At 46.4% G+C, this 19,688-nt stretch overlaps 1 protein-coding gene across 3 annotated transcripts in view; it reads left to right on the top strand.

The window, feature by feature from the left end:
* TC2N (tandem C2 domains, nuclear) overlaps positions 1–19,688 on the top strand; it is a 305,672-nt gene that overhangs the window by 70,084 nt on the left and 215,900 nt on the right. For 2 of the 3 annotated variants that reach the window (XM_069637837.1, XM_069637838.1), the window contains exon 2: positions 16,497–16,622. The exons of the other annotated variant lie outside the window; for it this stretch is intronic. In XM_069637837.1, coding sequence (XP_069493938.1) covers positions 16,568–16,622 — 55 coding nt within the window. In that variant the 5' untranslated portion in view covers positions 16,497–16,567. The remainder of the gene's footprint in view (positions 1–16,496; positions 16,623–19,688) is intronic. 3 annotated transcript variants of the gene reach the window in all.

The following is a 19,688-nucleotide window of genomic DNA, read 5'->3' as shown; positions in this document are numbered from 1 at the left end:
TATAATGTTGGAGTCAATTTATGATGCCTGCTCTCCTGAGCTCAGACAGCACTTGGCTGATTCAAAGGAATTAGATTCCAAGAAGTTAGCTAAGGCTGCTGACTTGTGGGTTCCCAACAGGGCCACTCACAAGAAGTCTGGGGCTACTCAGAAAAAGGATGAGGGAAAACAGCCGAAAAAGGACTCCAAAGAGAATTCTAATAATTCCAATTCCAAAGAGGGCCCCAAACAGAACCAAAAGGGTAAGCCACAAGGGAAACCAAATCAGGCTAGTGTACCTTCTGGTGCCAAACCAGAAGGAGGTCAGAACAAGCCACCATTCCAGAAAGCATTTGGTAAATGCTTTGTGGCTCTACTGACCATGTGAAAGGAGATCCCAGATGTAAGGGTAAACCTTCGGGGGTCCAGCTTGTCTCCTTAGCCTTCGCTCCAGAGGAGGAAGTACAAATGGCAAGTGGAAACTTTCTATTACTGGCTGATGAACCCATTGGAGTCTCAGCCAGTGTTTATTTAGTGTCCCTGGGTCTGTGGGAACAACAGAACCTAGATGTCTATAATTCTATCCCAGATAATACTAAAGAGTATTATAAGGACAGTGTCCAGGTGAATGGTCAGGAGACTCCTGCCATTAGGGACACTGGGGCCAGCATAACTGTGGTGGACAAATCGTTTTTTCAGGCTGAGGATGTTGCTAAGGCACCCAAATGCCTCACCAAGTTAGCTGGAGGGCCTGTGCTGATGCTTCCCCAATTACCAGTGTAATGACATGACTGTGAAGATACCTGTCAGCATACAAAGTGAGGTGCCAGGAAGGGTTCTGCTGGGTAATGACTTGAAAACTCTTGGAGTAGTGTCACACACCCCCAGACCTCCGATTCTGCTCCACTGGAGATGTCAGCTGCTCTCTCCAAGAAAATAGAAGAAAAAGGGAAACCTAAAACTTCTAAAAAGAACCTCACAGCCAGCACTCCAGTTCAGCCAACAAGGACTTCCCCTAGGTTGTCCAAGGTTACACCAGTAACTCCCCCACCAGCTGAGGCTGAGAGGGAGGTACAATCCTGTGTGGTTGAACTAGACTCTGAAGAAGAGCTAGTGGAAGGCCAGGAACTCATTGGAGATCTGGATCCTGTTGACCATCCTGAGCTGCAGTCTTTACTGGCAGAAGGTGGACCCAACAGGGCAGACTTCAGTAAGGAACAGAAAGAATGTCCAACTCTGGAAGGTCTTCGCCACCAGGGAGATGCTCAGGCTGAAGGGCAAGACCCTGGGAAATATAGGTTACACTGGGAAGATGGCCTCTTCTACAGTGAACCAACCGAGTCTGCACCTGGGGACAACAAACGACTTGTAGTACCCCAAGAGAACAGACCACAGTTCTTGCAGTTAGCCCATGAGATTCCTTTGGCTGGTCACTTGAGTTTCAAGAAGACTAAGGAAAGGCTCTCACTCTACTTTTATTGGCCAAAGATGGGGGCTGAAGTAGATAAATACTGCAGGAGCTGCCACACCTGCCAGACTCCTGGTACGGTTGGCTTCAAGAATGTGGCACCTTTAGTGCCTCTCCCAGTTGTGGGAGTCCCATTTGAGAGAGTAGGGATTGACATCGTTGGTCCCCTTGATCCTCCAACTTCCTCAGGCAACAGGTTTATACTTGTAGTAGACCATGCTACTAGATACCCTGAGGCAATTCCTATGAGGACTGTTACAGCTCCGGCTGTGGCTAAGGCCCTCCTTGATATTTTTACCAGGGTTGGGTTTCCTAAGGAAGTAATCTCTGACAGGGGGTCAAATTTTATGTCCCACTACTTGAAAGCCATGTCGAAAACCTGCAGAGTTACTTACAAGTTCTCAACCGCATACCACCCTCAGACAAATGGGCTGGTTGAAAGGTTCAACAGAACCATGAAGAGCATGATAGGTGCTTTAGAGGACCCCCTTAAAAGAAAGTGGGACCTTCTACTGCCATGCCTTCTCTTTGCTTATAGAGAAGTCCCTCAGGAGGGAGTAGGTTATTCTCCCTTTGAACTTCTTTATAGTCATCCGGTCAGAGGTCCATTGGCCCTGATCAAGGAGGGGTTGGAGAGTGCTCCTTCCCCCAAGCCAGTCAGAGTGACTGACTATGTGATAGGTCTCCGGAGGAGAATGTCACAAATGATGGCAGAAGCAAGTGATAACTTGAAAGCTGGACAAGTATTGGTCAAGCACTGGCATGACCAAACGGCTAACATGGTCGAGTTTACTCAGGACCAGCTAGTTCTCGTTATGATTCCAATAAGGCAGAGGGCCTTGCAAGACAAATGGATGGGACCCTTCAAAGTCGTGGGTAAACTTGGAGAGGTCAACTATTTGGTGGACTTGGGCAACCCCAAGGAGGCTCCGACAGTCTTCCACACCAACAGGCTAAAAGCGTATGTCTCCAGACCTGATGTAGGAGCTTTGCTTCTAGCATCATCAGAGGAAGAAGAAGAGAGTGAAGCTCTTCCTGATCTCCTTAGAGGCTTACCTTTAGACGAAAAGATTGAAGGAGTAAATCTCTCTTCAAATGTGACACCTGAGCAACAGGAAGAGTGCAAATCTATGTTAAATCAGTTTGCCTCTCTGTTCTCACTTTCACCAGGCTTGACCCCTTGGGGATAGCATGACATACTCACTGGTGACTGTCTGCCAGTCAAAAGCAGAGATATCGAATGTCAGAGAATGTAAGAACCCACATCAAAGGTGAGGTCAACAAGATGCTTGATCTCGGGGTAATAGAGCCCTCTACTAGTCCATGGTCTAGCCCAGTCGTATTAGTACCAAAGGCAGGATCTAAAGAACTTAGATTCTGTGTGGATTACAGAGCTCTTAATGCAGTCACTAAGACTGATGCCCACCCTTTGCCAAGGACAGATGAGTTGGTGGATAGACTTGGTGCAGCCAAGTTCCTCAGCACATTTGACTTGACGTCAGGCTATTGGCAAATAGCCCTGACAGACCATGCCAAGGAGAAAACTGCATTTTCTACCCCAGTTGGCTTATACCAGTTTAAGGTTATGCCTTTTGGATTGAAAAATGCACCTGCTACGTTTCAAAGGATGGTAAACCAGGTTCTGAATGGGATGGAGGACTTCTGCATGGCATACTTGGATGGCATAGCAGTGTTCAGCAAATCCTGGGAAGAACATGTTGACCACCTGAGATATGTTTTGCAGGCTCTTGGAATGGCCAATCTGACCATAAAGGCAAGTAAATGCCAGATTGGACAGAGTAAAGTGGTCTACCTTGGACATGAGGTAGGAGGTGGAGAAATAAGGTCTTTGCCCAGTAAGATTGAAGCTGTGCAAAATTGGACAACACCTACTACTCAGACCCAGGTGAGAGTCTTCTTAGGTCTCACTGGGTATTACAGGAATTTCATTGAGAACTATGGGTCCATAGCTTCTCCACTGAACGTCATCTCCTCTCCTAAATTCCCTAAAAAGGTTAGGTGGAATGAGGAATACAATCAGGCCTTTGAAACCCTGAAAAAGGCTCTTTGCCAAGCCCCAGTACTCAGAGCTCCTGACTATCACCAAACTTTCATTGTGCAGACAGATGCTTCAAATGTAGGAATAGGTGCAGTCCTCAGTCAACTGGATGGGAAAGGTAGGAAGCACCCCATTTGCTTCATCAGTAGAAAACTGAAGGATCCTGAAACAAGATGGGCAACCATTGAACGAGAGTGTTTTGCTATTGTGTGGGCGCTGAAGTAGTTTAGGCCATACTTGTACATAATGTACTTTTGTCATTCAGACTGACCACCAACCCTTGAGATGGTTAATGCAAATGAAAGGGGAAAACCCACAGACACTAAAGAAACACTGGCTGAGACTCCAATGGGTTCATCAGCCAGTAATAGAAAGTTTCCACTTGCCATTTGTACTTCCTCCTCTGGAGCAAAGGCTAAGGAGACAAGCTGGACCCCTGAAGGTTTACCCTTACATCTGGGATCTCCTTCCACATGGTCAGTAGAGCCACAAACAAAGCATTTACCAAATGCTTTCTGGAATGGTGGCTTGTTCTGACGTCCTTCTGGTTTGGCGCCAAGTGCTGTCTGAGCTCAGGAGAGCAGGCATCATAAATTGACTCCATTACAAGATTCTTCATTCCTTCCTAAGTTTTAACTCTGTAACCCTTAATCCATCTCTCTAAGTTTTTCAAACTTTCACTCACCCAGGTAGCCCAAGGGGTACCATCATGCTTTTTGAGGGTCCTAAACCTCTTAAGGTACTGGGAAGGGGTCTTCCCAAATCTAGCTATCAAAGCTAGTTTCACACATTCATAATCCTTCTTATCCACCTCCCCCAACTCCATTACCACATCAGTTGCAACAGGGGGAAGCCTAGAGAACACCAAGGGGAGTAACTCATTCCCTGTGATGTCCTGGAGCCCATGATAATACTCAAACATTTTCAACCAATCCAACACATCCAATCTAGGTTCATACATACCCACTAATTCTTTAGGCATCCGGGGTCTTTTGGGACTGGAACTCCTAGAAGAACCAGAGGGGAGAGAAGCATTTTCCACAGACAACTTTTTCATTTCTAATTCATGATTAAGCTCTATTTCTCTGAGTCTTAACTCAGCTTGCTTCTGCTCAGATTGGGCATTCATTCTTCTGAACTCTAGCTCTTGGTTTCTTTCAGGTTGAGCAATAAAACGTTTGTACTCTAATTCAAGATTCATTTTTTCAAGTTCAAAATAAGCAGGGTTACATGTAGGACCTGGTATAGGCCCAGTAGGTACAGTAGGTAAGGCAGACAGAGGCTCAGAGTGGCTAACTTCATTAGGTTCACTTTCCCCTTCTGTCTCATTCTCAAGACTTTGATTCAGATCAATACCATCACTGTTTTCTACATTTGCTGGGGGGTAGATTCCTCTGTACCACCCAGACTTTGTTTTTCTAACAATCTTTCTATAAGTTCCATTTTCTTGCCCTTCTCAGTGAGATTCTTATGTCTACACAATACTTTTAAGCAATCAGCAGTTTTGGCAGACAATGATTCTAGGGTATAACTCTCCATAGCAGACATAGTTAGAAAATCAGCTTTTTAGTGCTAAGCTCTGTGGTTAGTTGTCCTACAGTGTTCAACGAGCACTCTAAAGTGTATACTCAATACAAATCCCACCGCTGTACACCAGTGTTAGGCAGAAACCTGTGCAGTTCCCTCTGGGACCACTGCAAAAGATTTAAGAATACAGGTGTTTGGCAGTAAACCCACTTGGTAGCAGTCTGTACCACACAGATTCACTTGATAGCTGTGGCTGAGCAGTCAGACCTCCCTCAAGAAGAGTTAGGCAGTATACAGAGTATTCACAATAGGTCAAGAGAACACAATAGAACAAGTAAACACTGACCAGGGCTTGGTGTAAAAGAGATATAATTATTTATTTGAAACCACATCTAGAAAAACACACAGGCACTAATATCAAGCAGTTCAAAAACACAGTCCTAAAAGATATACACTCCCTTCAACGATTAGTTAGACAAGTCTTAAGTAACGCCCCACTTATTTTCAGACAGCGGTGAGCGCTTAACGTAGATGGCACTCTAATCAACCGGTTTAAAAGGGAGAGAAAGGCAGAGCAGAGATAGAAACAAATCCCAACACTTTCGGAAGAACACAGTAGGAGAAGAAGGCAGGTTAAAACCGTAAAGTCAAAGTTAACAAGGCCAGACCCACTTTAAGAGGCTCCGGTCGAAATGTGTCCAAGGTCACACGGTTCAAAGTGCCAAAAAGTCTCGCAATCAGTTCGGAAAGAGTTGGACCAAGAGAAAGGGACCAGTTAGATGGTCAAGGCGGCCAGCCCAGGCCAGAAGGTTAAGGGGTTATTATTACCTTGTAGCAATCTTTAGAAAGGGAGGCCTAGCGGACACGGTACCTTAAAGTGGTGAGAACACTCCAGCGGGGGCAGTTGTTCCTGTCAGCGGATGCAAGTCGGTGCTTCGTCCGGGGGAAGAGAGGATCTCGTCGTGGAGGAAGACAGGAGCCCGTTGCACTGCCAGGGAAGAAACCAGCCGCTGAGTTTCTCAGGTACAAGGAGCGGTCCGTTGATTCGCGGTTCTGTGGTAAGTGACTATCCGGCCGCCGGGGTGCTTGGCACAGGCAGTTCGACCACAAACCGGTCTGGGGTGTGAAAAAAAGAAGGTAAACTGGTTGTGCCCACCAGTCAAGGGAAGAAGCCTCTCCAGCCAGGAGATCTTCTCTGTCGTCGGGAAGTGGTGAGTCGTTTCCGCAGGGCTCCACCGGTGGTGTCGTCGTGGTAGGTCGGCTCAGCTTCTCCCTCTCCGGATTCTCAGGTCCTGTGGCGACTTCTGAAGTTCCAGTATGCAGCATACCCCCATTCACTCAGCCTAGCTGTCAATCAAACATGCTAAGTGGTGAGCCGGCCGGCTCACCACTTGGGCCAATCACACAAGAGTGCGAATTGAGTTACCATGGTACCCAGACAGAGTGGCACCACTTTTGGAGGCTGCTGTGGAGAAGGGCTCGACTTGGGTTGGAGTCACAGAAGAGAACACAAACGCCATTTTAGAATCGAGTCTTGGCAAAAAATACCAATCGGAGAATTAATATTAATTAAATAAACCGGCAGTATGTTCGAGACTATGAGAATTAAATAATTAAAGTTGGTAGCCTCGAACAATGGGAAAATCCCATAGGAAAATATTCGCGGTCGAATATAAAAAGTAGTTTCCACTGCCACCAGCCAAAACTCGATCAGGGGGGACGGAGACGTGCCCCCTCGACTAACAGACCCCGGGGCAATCGAATTGCCCTGACCAGTACGTCCGCAATATGATGGTTTGTACTGGTTTCTGTTAATAATTTGGGACTAGTAAAGCCAATGGTGACTTTACATGCCCTGGGAGACAGTAGTCAATCCCAGGGTATGGAGTCTATGGTGGGGTGTCACTATGACACCCCTGTGTTACTGCACGGAGGGTGCTGTGTAACACACATAGTAAAAACACATGAGACCCTATGGAGTAAAGGACCCCATAGCCCATAAAACACATAAGCAGTCAAAGGAACACCATAAATCATGTCCAAGAGTGGGAGAAAAAGAGTCTCACTCTTGGCAGGAGGAAAAAAACAAACTCCAGAAATCCAGCAAAGCTGCTGGGGGATTCACTAGGTTAGGAAATTCAGCCTAAAGAGAGAATTCTCCCTAACATACAATATTACCCAGCCTGTGTTGGTACTCATTTATCAACCCCAGTAGGATGAAAGGCTGAGTTGACCTTGCCGGGGGTCGAACCTTCAGATCGCACACGCATTGCAGCAGCAAGTGCTCAACCCACTGAGCTATCTTAATGGCTATAGCTATCCGAAAACCAGCTAATCCAGAAACAAAGAGCCACATGCTGCTGCCCACAGCCCAGGAACCTCAATTTAATGTAAACAAAAAAAAAGAAAAGAAATGTTTACTTTTTTTTTTTGGGGTAGCAAGGGAGTCCTCAGGGGTCGCAGAGGCGACTTCTAAATGACAACCCTGAACGCAGCCAGTAGTTCAATGAAGTTCCACCATTGAGAAATCGATGAATGAGTGAATAGAGTCCCTTCTCTTGAAAGGGCCTAAACAAAAGTAACTATTTAAAAGATAGACCGAAATGCATGTAGATGTTGTAGACACAATGAGGACCTTGAACAGTTTGGGGTGAAGAGGCTGCAATCCGATTACCTTGTGAGAGGTTCATGGCTTTAGGGAGGAGATTGGGTTTAGCAACAGAATTCAAGATGGTATGGAATATTGGGCTGGGAAACTGGGAATGTTTAAGGGGTTTTCCAGTTGTAGGTGGCAGCAGCAGGATTGAAATTGATAAGCTGTTCATGGGGAAAAGAGGAGACATTGGAAGTAGTTAATATGAAAGATTAAACGTGTGTAGTAGATGATGCGGTATAATAAGAGACATTACGATGAGGCTGTATCGTCTAGCGTGTAGTAGATAATGCAGTATAATAAGAGATATTAAAATGAGGCTGTATCGTTGAGCGTGTAGTAGATAATGCAGTATAATAAGAGATATTAAGATGAGGCTGTATCGTTGAGCGTGTAGTAGATAATATACTATAATAAGAGATATTGGGATGAGGCTGTATTGTTGAGCGTGTAGTAGATAATGCAGTATACTAAGAGATATTGGGATGAGGCTGTATCGTTGAGCGTGTAGTAGATAATGCAGTACAATAAGAGATGTTAGGATGGGGCTGTATCGTTGAGCGTGTAGTAGATAATAAGAGATATTGGGATGAGGCTGTATCGTTGAGCGTGTAGTAGATAATGCAGCATAATAAGAGATGTTAGGATGAGGCTGTATCGTTGAGCGTGTGTCAAGGAGTTCCCCCCTTCTCACCTGAGTTCGAACTTTGCTGGATTTCTTGATTGATGCCTTCTTGCGGACGGATCGAGTCTTGAATAAGGCTGCACAAGTCTCTTCCGACTCCAGCGTGCGTTCAAAGTTCTGGGATGCAAAGATCCAGGAATCCGGGAAATTTACAGAGTGCGCTACTAGCACACGAGTCCAGGAACCAAGAAAGGAAGGAAAGGGACTAGGAAAGGGGTTGGCTGGAAAGAAGCAAGGAAAAAATACTGCGAGCTACGGAGCACACGTCTGGCCGCTACTTCGCAATAGCATTGAGACGCGCGGAGCCACGGGAGGCGTGGTCTATTAATATAACACGCTATGTCCAAGGTGTAGAGCGAGGAAGGTGTTTCACAGTGGACAGCCATGTTGGGAATACAAGGGAGTGTAAGCCCCATTGAGACAAGGACCAGGAAGTCCAAAAGGGGCGTGTTCTGTAGTTCATGACAGCATGCCTCCTCCGAAGACCCGTTCCTCTGGGTTTGCCTAGGTGTATAAGGTGAAATCTTCTGAGCAGTCGAGGGGCCTTGAGATTAGAAAGTGGTTCCCAGGTTCTTTCACTAGGAGGATATCCTTTCCATTCAACCAGGTATTGAAGCTGACCCCGTTTATACCTGGAGTCACATATTCGGGATACTTCCTATTCCAATTGGTTGTCGACCAGCAGAGGAGGAGGTCGGCAGGATTTCCAGGAAGATTGGGTGTAGGGTTTTAATAAGGATGTGTGAAATACTGGGTGAATTTTCTTCCAGGAGTCTGATAGTCTGATCCGGTATGAAACTGGATTGATAATTTCCTTGATGGGAAATGGACCATAGTACCGAGGGCCAACTTGTTTGGCCGTAGATGTCGGGGTAGTAATTTCGAGGACAACCAGACTTGATCACCAATTGCATAAGAAGGACCTGGTCTTCTTTTGGAATCTGCATACCTCTTAGTTTGTGTTCTGGCCCTCTCTAAGTTTTCTTTGGCCTCCTGGTGTACGTTGATGAGGGTTTCTATCCAGGAGTCGACAGTAGCTACTGGTGTAGGATGAAGGAGAACAGAGGGTAGAACCAATGGATGGAAACCTTGGCTACAATAAAAGGGACTGGTCTTAAGTGCTGAATGATCGGAATTGTTGTAGGCAAATTCAGCCACGGGTATCAGGAGCGACCAGTCATCCTGAACCTTGGTGGCGAAACATCGAAGATACTCTCCAGGGTCTGATTAGCACATTCTGTGGCCCCGTTGGTTTGGGGATGATAACCAGATGAGAGGGCGCATTGGATTCCCAAAATGCGACAGAGATGTTTCCAGAATTGAGAGACGTTTTGAGGTCCTCAATCAGATATGATCTTGGAAGGAAGTCCATGTAAATGGAATATGTGTTCCAGGAAGATTCCAGCAAGCTCGGACGAGGTTGGTAGCTTACACAGAGGTGTAAAATGAGCCATATGAATGAACAAGTCTATGGTAACCATGATGGTTGTGTATCCTTGGGAAGGTGGTAATTCCACAATGACGTCTGTAGCAATGAATTCCCATGGCCTTGTTGGCAGTGTAGGTTGCAGTAGAAGACCCGCCGGTGTCTTGTTATCATGTTTAATTTGACTGCAGATAGTACAAGCTTTGATGTACTGCAGTACGTTGGTCTTCATTCCAGGCCACCAAAACTGTCTTTGTATGAGACGGAGGGTGTTGAGTATGCCACGATGTCCGAGTGAAGGGTATCATGACAGAGGTTTATTATTCTTTGTTGTAATTTCTGTGTAGGAATGACCAGTGCCTTTTCCTTGAATAAATATCCTTCCTTAACTCTTAGGTTCCATGGATTCTTCCTTGAAATATCCTTCCAGAGGTCAGAGGATTGGGTTTGCACTCGAATTTCTTCCAGGAGGTTGACTGCTTGAGCTACAAAGATCATGTGGAGAAACATCTTAGGATAGGCCTTGTCTTCAGTAGCTACATAGTCAGGACGTCGAGATAAGGCGTCAGCAATCAGGTTTTGTGATCCGGGAACATGAGTGATTTGGTATTGGTACTGGGCAAAGAAGTAGGCCCAATGCGCCCGACGACTGTTCCTGCACTCCAACGACTGCAGAATTTGAATATTCCGATGGTCCGTGCGGACCTGAATTGGATATCTAGCACCCAGAAGTAGATGTCGCCATTCAGTGAAGGCTTGGCGGATGGCTAACAGTTCCTTTTCCAGGATGAAGTAATGTGTCTCACTAGGAGTCTGGGTTCGTGAGAGGTAAGCAATGGGGTGTTCCTGCTTCAAGACCGCTCCTATGGCCTAGTTAGAGGCATCCGTTTCCACTAGGAATGGCCGATTTATGTCGGGTTGGGCCAAGATGGGGGCTTGCGTGAACTCTGTCTTTAAACGTTGGAATGTCTTATCTTGCGGTGTAGACCAGATAAAGGGGCTGTCTTTCTTCAAGAGGGCAACGATCGGCTGAACAATCTCGGAAAAGGTAGAAATGAACTTCCGGTAGAAGTTGGCAAGCCCCAGGAAGGAATGAACTTGTTTCACGGACGTGGGAGCGGGCCATGCCAGTATGGCCTTTACCTTTGAAGGGTCCATACCAATTCCTTCTGGGCTAAGGATGAATCCTAGGTAGTGACAGAAGTAACGTGAAACAAGCATTTTTTCGGGTTTGGCTAAAAGTTTGTGTTCACAGAGTCGTTGTAATACTGCCTTTACATGTTCTTCATGCTTTAGAGGATCCTTGGAAAAGATCAATATGTCATCCAGATAGACAATGACGAAGAGGAATAACATATCAGAAAATAGCCTATCCATAAAACGTTGAAAAACTGCGGGGCATTAGCTAGTCCAAAGGGCATGACTAGATATTCATAGTGACCAAAGAGTGTTCTAAAGGCTGTTTTCCATTCGTCTCCTTCCCGGACACGGATCAAATGATAGGCACCCCGGAGATCCAACTTCGTGAATATTACGGCACCTCTCACAGCTTCCAGGATATCCGAGATCAGGGGCAGTGGGTACCGATCTTTGAGGGTGCATTGATTTAAGCCATGATAGTCGAGGCAAGGTCTGAGTTCCTTGGTGTCCTTCTTGGGAACAAAGAACAACGAAGCAACCGCTGGAGATTTTGAGGGTCTTATGGTGCCGTTTTCAAGGTTGGTATCCAGGTATTCTCGGAGGGTCTTTTTCTCTGGTTCGGAAAGGATGAACATTCTGCCAAAGGGAATCACTGCTGAGGGATCTGTATCAGGGATCTGCACAGTCTTCAGGTCTGTGAGGGGCTATGGCCTGGACTATGGCAGTTGAAAATACATCAGCATATCCCTGATAGGCCTCTGGGACTTGTATGATATTGGAAACCATGAGTGGTGTTTGCTGGTCTCTTAGTGGTTCTTTAGGAGGGTGTCGAGGAGGGATCCAGGAATAGACAGTGGGACATACAAAACTCTGAGCCTAGGAATAGTGATCCTGCTGTCCAATTGATATACGGATTGTGCTTCTGTAACCAGGGCATACCCAAAACCATGGGGTAATGAGCTGACTTAATGATGTCGAATGTAATCCGCTCTTGGTGATGGTTTATGGAAAGCTGGATCTCTTTTGTCTGCAGGCTTATGGGTCCTGAAGAGAGGGGTCTTCCGTCGATTGCTTCCACCAGCTGCATGGTGCTTCGTGTCTCGTACGGAATATGATGACTAACAACGCTTCCTTTCAATCGGGAGTGGTCCCCAATAACCTGAAGGATGCTTGGGTCATTCCTCTCCTAAAAAAAACACCTTAGACCCGGAGGTTCCAACCAATTACAGGCCCATCACAACTGTCCCATTTCTGCTAAAAATCCTAGATAGAGCAGCCTACCTTCAGATACAGAACTATCTGGAATCAAACAACCTACTAGGTACGAGACAATCCAGCTTCAGACCGAAGCACGGCACGGAGACAGCCCTCCTCGATCTCAAAACCCAAATTGAGGATCTCAAAGACAAAGGGAAACTAGCCCTCTTACTACTTTTAGACTTATCGGCTGCCTTCGATCTGGTTAATCACCAAATCCTCTGTCACCACCTGAAAACTGCAGCTCACTTCTCCGACATGGCCACTAACTGGATTCAATCCTTCTTGGATAACAGACAGATGAGGGTATTCTCATCCACCTCGGCAGCTGACCCTGCACCAGTCCCTTGCGGAGTCCCCCAAGGTTCGTGTGTATCCCCCACCCTCTATAATGTATTTACTAAACCCTTATTTGATGTGCTTGACTATCTGGGTGTCACCTACACAAATTATGCTGATGACACCCAGATACTCATCTCCATCACGGGTGACTACACAGTAGATTCAAAAGCCTTAAATGACGTTTACCATGTCATTCAAACATGGATGGCCCAACATGAGCTCTGTCTCAATGATGACAAGACAGAGCTCCTCATTGTAGGTACTCAGCAAAGACTAAACAAGCTGAACCCTATGTTCAGTTCCTTTAACATCGATGGAAATCTAATAAAAGTCTCCAAAGATACCAAAACGTTGGGAATCTACCTCGATTGCACCCTCTCCCTTCACAGACAAACAAATGCAGTTGCGGCCGCCGGCGCCGCCTATACCTGCAAGCTGATCACAGCATGTCGTCCTTTTCTTTCCACGCACAACTGCACTACCCTTGCTAGGACCCTGGTCATGTCCAAACTGGACTACTGCAATGCACTGTACCAGGGCACTAATCAGGGTAACCTAGACAAGCTGCAGATCACACAAAATAACGCCATCAGGGCAGCCCTCAACATTCCCAGATCTGCACACATTTCGGATACCAGGAAGAACCTTCATTGGTTGTCAGTCACCCAAAGGATCGCACTAAAATCGCTTGCCCTAACCTACAAATGCATGAATAACCTGGCCCCCACTTATCTCTCCACACGTTTCACGCTACACACCCCAGCTCGCTCACTTAGATCTACCCTGAACCAGAGCCTACTGATACCTAGATACAAGCTCCAAACAGCTGGTGGAGCCAGCTTCCCAGTCCTGGCAGCCAAATTGTGTAACGCTGTCCCCTTGACTATCAGAAACCTCCCCTCCCTCAACCTATTCAAACATAGAGCCAAATGTTGGCTAGTCACTACCAATGCCCAAGCTACACTCTGAAAACATGATGCAATAAACTGTGTATGGATGTACTATTCGACAAACCATGTATCGCTGTACTACTTACCTATGCCTACTTCTATGCTATATTTATTGACTGATATATAATCACTGTATGCAATTTATGTAACCATTGCTTTCAAGATATGCGCCCGGTAGCCTCCGGGCCTGGTTTGCGCTATACAAATAAATAAAATACAAAATACAAATACAAATACAAACAACTCCCGAATGCCGAGGAGGGGCTAGAGGACACTCCCTAACCAAGTGTTTGTCTGAAGCACAATGCATGCACAACCCCGTATGAATCCTTCTCATCCTTTCTTGCGGGGATATAGGTCCACGGAAGGCTCCTATCTGCATGGGTTCTGGTTCAGAGACTGAGCCTGGGTTTGTGTCCGTCTTGGTGGTACTCTCAAAGGACAGCTTCAGAGGATTACCTCTGGATTTCTTCTTCTCTGCCTTCCTTTCCTGGATACGGAAATCTATTTGCATGGCAAGGTCCATTAGTGCCTGGAATGAGTTTGGGCGAGCCACTCTGGCCAACTCATCCTTAATCTCCTCATTCAGTCCTCTCCTGAAAAGGGTAAAACTCGCCTCAGGGGACCAATCAGCTTCCTTGACTAATTGCTTGAAACGGGTAACATAGGTGAGCATATTCTGGGATCCTTGCTGAAGGTCTAACAGGCGTTCCTCGGCACTATAGACCTGCTCTGGATGGTCAAACATGGTCTTAAGGGCTTGTATGAAGCCATCATAATCGTCTAGGAGAGCATTGCCGGAATTAATGAGGGGCGTAGCCCAGGTTAAGGCGTTTCCTGAAAGGTGGGAAATTATGAACCCCACCTTAGCCCTGGGAGTTGAAAAGTAGTAGGGCTTAAAAGTAAAGCGGACCAAACATGAATCCAGGAATCCGCGAAGGGTTTTTGCCGACCCATCGTATTTGTCCACTATGCCGCCCAGCAACACACTTTCTTTTGTGGCAGAATCACGGGATAGAACTAATTGTTTGAGAGCGGCGTTTTCCGCCTTTAGATTCTGCACCTCGGTTGATAGCTCTTGCATGCCACGCATCAGGTCCTGGACGGCCGCTTCCACGTCCATATCGAGTTCGGTCGGGTGGCGTCTCAAACTGTTAAGGAGTTCCCCCCTTCTCACCTGAGTTCGATCTTTGCTGGATTTCTTGATCAATGCCTTCTTGCAGACGGATCGAGTCTTGAATAAGGCTGCACGAGTCTCTTCCGACTCCAGCGTGCGTTCAAAGTTCCGGGATGCAAACATCCAGGAATCCGGGAAATTTACAGAGTGCGCTACTAGCACACGAGTCCAGGAATCAAGAAAGGAAGGAAAGGGACTCAGAAAGGGGTTGGCTGGAAAGAAGCAAGGAAAACAATACCGTGAGCTACAGAGCACACGTCTGGTCGCTACTTCGCAATAGCATTGAGACGTGCGAAGCCGCGGGAGGCGTGGTCATTTAATAGAACACGCTACGTCCAAGGCGTAGAGCGAGGAAGGTGTTTCACAGTGGACGGCCATGTTGGGAGTACAAGGGAGTGTAAGCCCCGTTGAGACAAGGACCAGGAAGTCCAAAAGGGGTGTGTTCTGTAGTTCATGACAGCGCGTAGTAGATAATGCAGTATAATAAGAGATGTTAGGATGAGGCTGTATCGTTGAGCATGTAGTAGATGATACAGTATAATAAGAGATGTTAGGATGAGGCTGTATCGTTGAGCGTGTAGTAGATAATGCAGTATAATAAGAGATATTAGGATGAGGCTGTATCATTGAGGATCGTGTAGGCATTGAGGCAGTTTGAGGGAGATCCCACGGTGCCCTTCGCAGAGATTCGAGGGCTGGGGAAGGTTGCAGGCAGTGAAAATCCTGATGAAGTTCTCTGTGACCGTAGAGAAGGTTGGTTCTGTGTGGTTAACTGGCGGTCAGGCGGGTTAGTGAGATCCTGGAGTAGACTTGGCAGAGGTTGACACAGTGCGTAGATGAGCATGTTTGCAGTGGGTGGGAGGTAAATATCCATGAGGGCCTCTTGGGAATATTGAGGAAGCAAAGGCCATTCTAGGACGGGTTTCGATGTTGGGTCCGTATTAGAGGGAGCCGTTAAAAATGACTCCAAATTGTGAGTTTAAGCATCAGGCCTGGCACTGTTCGCTTATTAATAAGAAAGCATGTGAGGCATATGTGACCAGTATGAGGTGGTCGATGATTAGTTCCATGCAGCGTATAATCGGCTCCGGACGCGGATAAATCATTCACGTAGAAGCACTGAATGTGATGCCTGATTTGTACTTGTGCTAAAGGGGACAGGTCGGTGGGATAGGTATGGTTGGGTGCCATTTCTAACTGAAACTATCCATTGACCAATCAAAATAGAGTTTGCCCATGCCTGCAGGAATACCGGCACTCTGAGTTGGTGAGCATAGAAAACCAGATTTGTGACTTGCCAGTGCTCCTCTGATGTCATGTGCAATGGAATCTGTCAGAAGCACCAGGAAAACAATTTATTTTTATTTCTTGGAATATTTGCTTTGCACATGTGCACTGAATGCTTCCAAGAGTATGCACATTTTCTTCAAGAACGGGGGTGAACAAATCCACATCTGGCATATGCGTCAGTATCGGCATTCATCGGACCATCTAGACCAGGGTTATCCAACTCTGGGCCTCAAGGGCCGTGATCCTGGCGGGTTTTCAGGATATGCCTCATTAATATTCATGAGGAAAAATGTGCACATATTTAGAATCATTGTATGCAAATTTTCTCATGAATATTAATGATGGGTATCCTGAAAACCCGACATGGATCCAGCCCTCGTGGCCTGGAGTTGGACAACCCCGATATAGACCGATTTCAGGGGTTTGTGCACGCCGTGATTTGTACAGGTTGATCTCTGAGTGGAAATTAATCTGGATAAACGGGACAACATACCTTGGGCCAAGTTGGTGATTTCCTCTGATTCCTTTTTCTTTTCTTCACAGGTGGCACGAGCGCTGGATCCTGAGCTGACACATTTCGGATTGGACTCTTCCGATACCTCAGGTGGGCACCGATGGCGACGGAACTGATTAAAAGCTGCTGCAGCGCATGTTTCCAGAAGGGAGATGGTAAATAAAAATTCTTTAAATCCTTAAAAATAATTAAGACTGTTGGGAAATGGCACAACATGTAGTCTGCCTGGAGATTTGCCTTCAGGTAGATAGACACTTGCGGCTTATGGAACACTTCATGTTGAGGGGTCACCCTCTGCTTTGGGCACTGACACACTCAATGTGTTTTGGTACAAAGTCTAGGAACTGAAAGATAACAAAGTTGTGAAAGTTCTGCTTCAGTTTAGCTCCATTTATTTATTAATTTTATTTGTTACATGCCCAAACCCAAGGGTATCACGGCGTTGGTTACTTAAGAGCTTGACTTGTTACAGTCTTAGGATTCAGGTTACATACAAACATTAAGTTACAACATGTTCAGAGACGATGACGGCTTTGGTTAAGATCTTAGTCAAATTTGGCAAAGAGCCAGATTTTGATAATTTTCTTGAAACGTTGGTGCAATTGCTCATTCCTAATGTGAGCCGGTAGTGAGTGCCAAAGCGTGGGTGCAGCTACAGGGAAGTAGAGCCTCCCGCCCTTTTACTTTTGCAACGTGGAACATTCAGGAATGTGCTAGAACCAGATGTTAGCGACATTCAGATTGCGCAAGTGCGGGGAAGAGGGAAGGGGAGAAGTGCCATAGGGGAGGGGATGGGGAAAGTGCAGTTAATTCACAAAGTGCAGTCAGGGGGTGGTTCATAAGTGCAGCAAGATGGACTGTAGGGTTGCAGATACAGCTCCTTAAGTGCTGGGGAGCCTAGAGGCTTTGCAAGGGCGTTGGGACATGCAGCAGCCTGGGCACGGGTTCAGAAGTGCGCACAGCAGTCAGGTGCATCAGCAGGGTAGGGAAATAGAGAAACACGGAAGCGAAAAGGAAGGTCTTGAGTTGCTTCTGGAACCAGAGGTGGTACCGCTGAAGTTTGAGAGAGGCAGGGAGGCTGTTCCAGAGGGAAGGCACCAACCGAGGAGATAGATTCGCCCCCAACTCTTTGCTTGGAGAAGCGGCTGACCCTCAGAGAGTTGGAGGTGGATGAGCGGAGAGCTCGAGAAGGAAGATGTTTTGGAAGATAAAGTTGGAAAGTTCAACTGAAAAGCTCGACCCACCTCCGAGCACACCACATGTCTTACGCAGCACACCTGGATGGGACCTGATAACCAAAACGATTGGCATTCCATCCTTAGCTAGGCCTCATTTGATGGTAGTGGGTAGCCCAGAATGTTCTCTGGATATACCATGCATGTAACACTTAGATCAGCTATGCTCTGACTGATCCTATCTTATGTCCGAGCAATTTGAGATTTCTTTTGCCCGAAGCTGAGTGTTTACTCGAAGTACAGGGTTTCGATTGGACCATTGACAGGGACATGAAGAAGGGGGATTGTGCTAGCTTAGAGCATGGATTAGACCGCAGAGTAGGGAAAAATAATGTCTTAGTTTTATGTATATTGCTTGACAAGGACACTGAAGCTCAGGGCCCGAAATACATGTAAAAATGGCAGGAACAACTGAGCTTCCAAATCCTGAAGGATTCCTGGCAGGATATAAGGAACTATGGTCACAGAATGAAACTTGCCTTGCTCATGTGACATGAATCACTTGGCCTCCTCAATGAAACTGAAATCCTATATTATACCAAGCTCGCAATGTCTCCGCCTTAAAACAGGAAGCACTGTACTGCAATCCAGTTCACATTTCTGCATGGTCCGCGTCTCCTCAAGTTGTAGCTGTACGCGCGGTTCCCAATCGTGCAGATTATCCATGATTAGCTATTGGGGGAACAATGGCAGGATTGTCCTCCTACTTTGTGAACATTGCTTCCTCTAAATTCCTTAGCCAGTGTGGGTGGGCGGCAAAGGTGGGCGTATGATGTTGGTGTCAATTCACAATTTAAGCCATGTTAAATCTCAAACCTCTCTGCTCCTGACCACTAAATGGTTATTTGAGGAAGTGGCTTCATTTGCCGCCTACACCCATCTTTTCCTTTAGCAATGGCCATGATTTTCCTGGCTGTTAAACGGTCTCTGCTTAAGATGCATGACTCGGCCGCAGACATGGGCCTATAATCATGGAGAGGGCATAGAGTGACTGGTATGGACCACAGCTGAAGGAATTTAATGGTGTTAAAATATTCAACCCATTTAAGGCAAGATGTTCTAATGAAAACAACTATGGCAGAAGAACATTGGAAGGTTGGGGCAGAGGACAATTGTCAGCAATTAAATTCTTCTGCAATTGCGTTGCCTTCAACATAGATTCCAAAGTTTCAATGGGTTAATCAGCAATTTAATAATTCTAAATGGAACAAGCAATCTACAAAATATAGACATTGAAGTTGGATACCGTGATATTCTTAAAGCATAAGATCTTTTTGTGCAGATAAAGTTTGTTCGGCCAAATACGCTTAGAAGATATGGAGCATGTGGAGAAAATTCCGACACCAGATACGTCACTACTTCCTCAGACGAGGGCGTTGATTGTATTGATGGATTTTATTTTAAACAAAAATCGATCATTTTCGGATTGGGAGTCGGGAACAAATGTTACTCCCCTAAAATTCTGTTGACGGGCGAAGGTTTTACAAGTTCCCCACAGAGGCGGCTTCCAGGGCCTGGGAACCTCGTTCACCGTCAGATCCATGCTTTGCCAAAGTTTTACGATGCAACGTGTTTACTGTGTATGCAATCTATAGGAAATAGTCACTGCATAACGGAATATTGAGCAAGGGCCTGCTGGGCTAAAACCAGCGGTGGTAACGTCGCTGTTGAAAAGGCAAATCCTGGTTCCGCCGACCCTTTAAACGACTGGCCAATTTCAGGTGGATCGCTTTGGCAGACATGCTGGAAGCTCGTTAGCCCGCTGCTAGAATTGCTGAATCTTTTAGCCGGTGGCCAATCTGCGTTTTTTGGCCCGAAGAGGGACCAAGTTGATGCTGATGTGCACCCAGGCCCTTGCCCTGTATTTGCAGCCCAGATTGTCTCACAGCATTGATTTTGCCAGATGTGTTCACCACGTCCGACCTGATAGGTCTTGCAGAGCTTGTCTCTTGGGGTGAGGTGCAGGGTAGCCACGTGGGCTGGCTG

Source organism: Ambystoma mexicanum, chromosome 14, assembly GCF_040938575.1.
Source record: "Ambystoma mexicanum isolate Mex_15411 chromosome 14, UKY_AmexF1_1, whole genome shotgun sequence".
Taxonomy (NCBI): Eukaryota; Metazoa; Chordata; class Amphibia; order Caudata; family Ambystomatidae; genus Ambystoma; species Ambystoma mexicanum.
The sequence above is the reverse complement of the archived record's forward strand: the minus strand, read 5'-3'. Positions and strand labels throughout refer to the sequence as shown.